The 4114-nt window shown below is 44.5% G+C and overlaps 1 protein-coding gene across 1 annotated transcript in view; it reads right to left on the bottom strand.

Annotated features, from left to right (window-relative positions):
- Positions 1–378: 378 nt before the first annotated feature.
- LOC132967219 (NADH dehydrogenase [ubiquinone] iron-sulfur protein 3, mitochondrial-like) overlaps positions 379–4114 on the bottom strand; it is a 4433-nt gene continuing 697 nt past the window's right edge. The window contains exons 2-4 of the mRNA XM_061034080.1: positions 3026–3247; positions 2327–2476; positions 379–2159 (exon numbers count right to left, since the gene is read on the bottom strand). Coding sequence (XP_060890063.1) covers positions 1950–2159; positions 2327–2476; positions 3026–3247 — 582 coding nt within the window. The 3' untranslated portion in view covers positions 379–1949. The remainder of the gene's footprint in view (positions 2160–2326; positions 2477–3025; positions 3248–4114) is intronic.

Genomic DNA, 4114 nt, shown 5'->3' with positions numbered 1-4114 from the left:
GTCAAAATAAACGATGACGGGGAGCCGATAGTCGCACGCCCCACGTATGGAGGCTGTAGTCCTCTTCACAGCGACGGTTGTCAGCCTTTTGCTGCATGTCGCCCACCACTCTCTCCTCCCAACTTTTCCTGTCTCTCTTCATCTTTCCTATCTGACAAAGGCAAAATAAACCATGACGACTGGGCCTAATCAGGAGGAAATCCAGGCAGCAAGGAGACACACTGAAATGCTGAAACCAGAAAAGAGGATGCTGAAATATCAGCAGCTGATTTTAGAAGGTTGTAAGGGTAAGGGATGAAATGTGGAGTCACATTTAGAGGGGTAAAGTTCAGGTGTACACACACAGTTGACCAGATAACTTACAGCACCACAAAAAAATCTCTTTTCAGGATTGTTTTATTCTTAGTTTTATTTACATAAATATTCAGGTGGCTTTGTTCAGTTGGGGGGCGGGGGATCCCAAAATGACTCGGACAGACAGAACGTGGGGATGAATCATGAGGGACGTCATTTCTTCTCAGGAGCCTCTCCAGCCTCCAGTTTGGGCGGGGCGTCTTTGGGCTCCCTGTGCGCCGGGAAAACCTCCCAGGGCGTGTTCAGGTCAAACTTCCTGAACTCCTGCGACAGCTCCACGGGCTCAGCCACCACGCGCTTCACCTTGTCATCATAGCGCACCTGAGGAGGGAGACACGCGTCAGTTGTCAATATGAATGCATGTTTACATCTCTTCAAAGCAGTTTGAGGGTTTTTGAGGTTATCATTGATGCATCCCAAAGACTAAAAAAAAACTCAAAAATGTAACAAGAAATAATCCACAAGGAGCTTTTTCTTTTATGAGATCCTGACCAGATGATACATTTTTAAAACCAGATCTAAGAGGCTAATTTAATTATTTATTCCTTCAAGGAAATAGATGCACTTAAAGTACTACTGAAAGTACTTTGAGGATAAATTATCCTTTCTTGGCAGGAACTATAGAGGATGTGTTCAGGGCCGGTGGGAGCCCTGACTTCATTACCATGAGCTCTATAAATAATTGAATAAAAAAACACAAACACAGGCTCCAGCAGAGGTTGAGACTAAACGTCTGGGCACAGCTTCCATCCTGCCAGTCTCACTGACACCATGCCAATACTACTGCATTTATTTTTGGAAGGAAACAAAATGATTAATTCACCGATGAGGCAGATTAAAACAGACCAAGCTGCACTGTTGCAGCAGGACGTGTTGTTGTCAGCACTCACCTCCACGTATCCCGAGAGAGGAAAGTCCTTCCTGAAGGGATGACCCTCGAAGCCGTAGTCGGTCAGAATACGCCTCAGGTCTGGGTGGTTGGCGAAGAACACACCGAACATGTCCCACACCTGGCAAAACACACAGAAACGCCAAAATCACACAATTACTCCAGCTAATCTATTTGACTCGCTAAAGAGGAATTCAGTTTTTTTATAACAAATTTAAAAGGTTAGGGTTAGGGTTAGGGTTAGGGTCAACTGACATTGTAGCTATAAATAGATCGTATTCTTTGTTGTTTGTCTCTATCCTTCTCTTCTTCCTGCATCTCCCTCTATCCCAACACAATCTCAGCAGACGGCTGTCCATCATGAGTCTGGTTCTGCCTCTTAGGGCGCACTCACATGCTTCACCCCTAAAGTCCAGTTCATTTGACTAGTGCACGATACACTTCCCCTGGCATGCTTGGACGAAGCGATTGGCTTTAGCACGGTACGGGACAACTGGGCCTAGTGTGAGTGCGCCAGCAGACGCTGTCTTAAACGTGCAATACATACAAACTTGACTGAGTTGAAGTTGTCTCATTTCCCCTGAACATTATTTTGCAGCCATCACAGACTGTTTCATGGCTGCAGGATGAAACAATCTACTGAAACAAATCCAAAACTTCTTCTAGTTGTCAGTCATTTGAACCCAGGTTTTTTCCCCCCCTTTTTTTAGTCCCCACTGAGAAAGACTGACGTGGGATTCAAATAAATAAATGCTGACTCTTCAGACTGGGCCTGCAGGTTCTGACTCAGCTCCCTCTCGTACCAGTTTGCAGCCATGTGGACCGGCACAGCAGAGTCCACAGGGGTTAACTCATCTGTGTACGTCTTAACACGGATACGGGAGTTGTAGCGCAGCGACAGCAGGTTGTACACAATCTGTGAAGCAACAAAGACACATTATCAACAACATTCAGACAACTTAAATGTATCTTAAGAGAACCAGAACAGGCACAGAAATATTGTTAGAAGAAAAGTAAAAAAAAGTGTAGAAAGAATAAAAGCCGAATCAGTCTCTGTCTGTGTGTCCGTGGTTTGACAGCTACCTCAAAGCGGTTCTGCCGTGAGGGGATGTCGACAGGCGTCAGGTCGATCATGTTCCTGAACTGGGCGTTGGTGTGGTCCCTCAGGAAGGTCAGCACAGGGACAACGCCATCAGGATGGATCATCACCTCCAGCTCATTATAACAGGTCACCTACACATCCAAATGAGTAAATGCATTTAGCTCAAGTGGTCTCAATTTGTTCTGCATGAAGTTTGAGTGAACTGATGTTAGAACACAGCATGATAAAATCTCTGAGTTCTTAGGGGCGCCTGTAGCCTAGTGGTTGGTTGCGCGCCCCATGTACTGAGGCTATAGCCCTCAAAGCTGGCGGCCGTGTGGCTCCTTTCCCACGATATATATGACCCTAGCCACTGTTCTTTCTCTAAAAAATAAACGGCATAAAAAAAATCCGAAGAGAGAGTGGGAGGGTGTGACGTTTATTCCCTGCAATCCGTGCACAATCACAGACTGTATGCACATGACCGGTGCGATCTCTGCGCACGTAATTGAACAGCTGCATTAAGTTTCCTGTTCTCCAGTATGTTCTTCTCTGCTCTTTTGTTGATGTTGTGATTCTGCTAAACTACACGTAACATGAGTATAAAGACAAATATTGCAACACATTGAAATTTACAGGGCTGCATATTATGTGAAAAGCACTCTAGTATATAATGTTCATAAAGAAGCAGATGAACTGACCTGAACCTGCTGGATGTATTTGGGCATCATTTCGGACACATACTCCCCAAACGCTGTCAGCTGGTTGTGAGTGACGGCATCCTTGGGCCTGACGGTGGCTGCATAAAGAAAAGAGGACAATTCAACAACGACAGCTCTAATCACACAAAACTCACATTCATTCAATCCCCCGCCGGGGACCAGGCCACCACCCCTAATTGTTAAAAAAGAGGAAACACTGCTATCTATTTATTTCTCTACCATACTTCTTTTTTTTTTAAAGCCCCTCCCCATTTAAGGCCCAGTCTCTTTGACTAGCCTAAATATTGTGGGCGGCAGTAGCTCAGTCTGTAGGGACCTGGGTTGGGAATCGGAGGGGCGCCGGTTCAAGTCCCGGCACGGACCAAGCCCAGCCCGCTGTGGGCAGCCCCCTCACTCTGAGACCCCTCCATTAGTGCATGTCCATAGGATCCTATTTGTGCATGTGTGTGTATTTCAGCCTATGTTTGTGTAGCATGTTTACTAGACAGAGTGTAAAAAACGAATTTCCCCTCGCGGGATCAATAAAGTATACATTCTTCTTCTTCTATTCTGTTGCCGTATGTTTTGACATATGAAGGCAGGTCTCAATTAGAGGCCCCAAAATATAAAGTGTCAAAATAGTTTGTTTGAGGAATTAAAAATAAGGAGAAAAAGCAGCAAGACACAAAAAAACAGATTTACTACTAAATCATCTGTCCAAGTAAGACAACATAATACTCATTATGCAGTGTTTCCCCTAGGTTTACAGCGTTGGGGGGGACAAGCCGACATGGCGACACAAACACTTGAAGGAATCTTGGTGTTCATGTGTTACTTTTAATGACAGCTGTCCTTTTCTATCGGAAAGGTATCCTTAAATGACTTCTTTCCCTGATTTCAGACTCTATCCACTATCCTATCTCTACAATAAAGGCACAAAAATAAATCTTAAAAAGAAAAACGGGGGGCCGTATACTGTATGTATACAGGCCATGAGGCAGGTTTGCATGCTGTCCTACAAAACAAGATCAACTAAATGATTTACTGTTTTTTTTTTTAATTGACATCCTAAATTTATACACATTAAGT

The sequence above is a fragment of the Labrus mixtus genome, unplaced genomic scaffold (assembly GCF_963584025.1).
Source record: "Labrus mixtus unplaced genomic scaffold, fLabMix1.1 SCAFFOLD_83, whole genome shotgun sequence".
NCBI lineage: Eukaryota > Metazoa > Chordata > Actinopteri > Labriformes > Labridae > Labrus > Labrus mixtus.
Note: the sequence above shows the minus strand (reverse complement) of the source record. Positions and strands in the feature narration are given on the sequence as shown.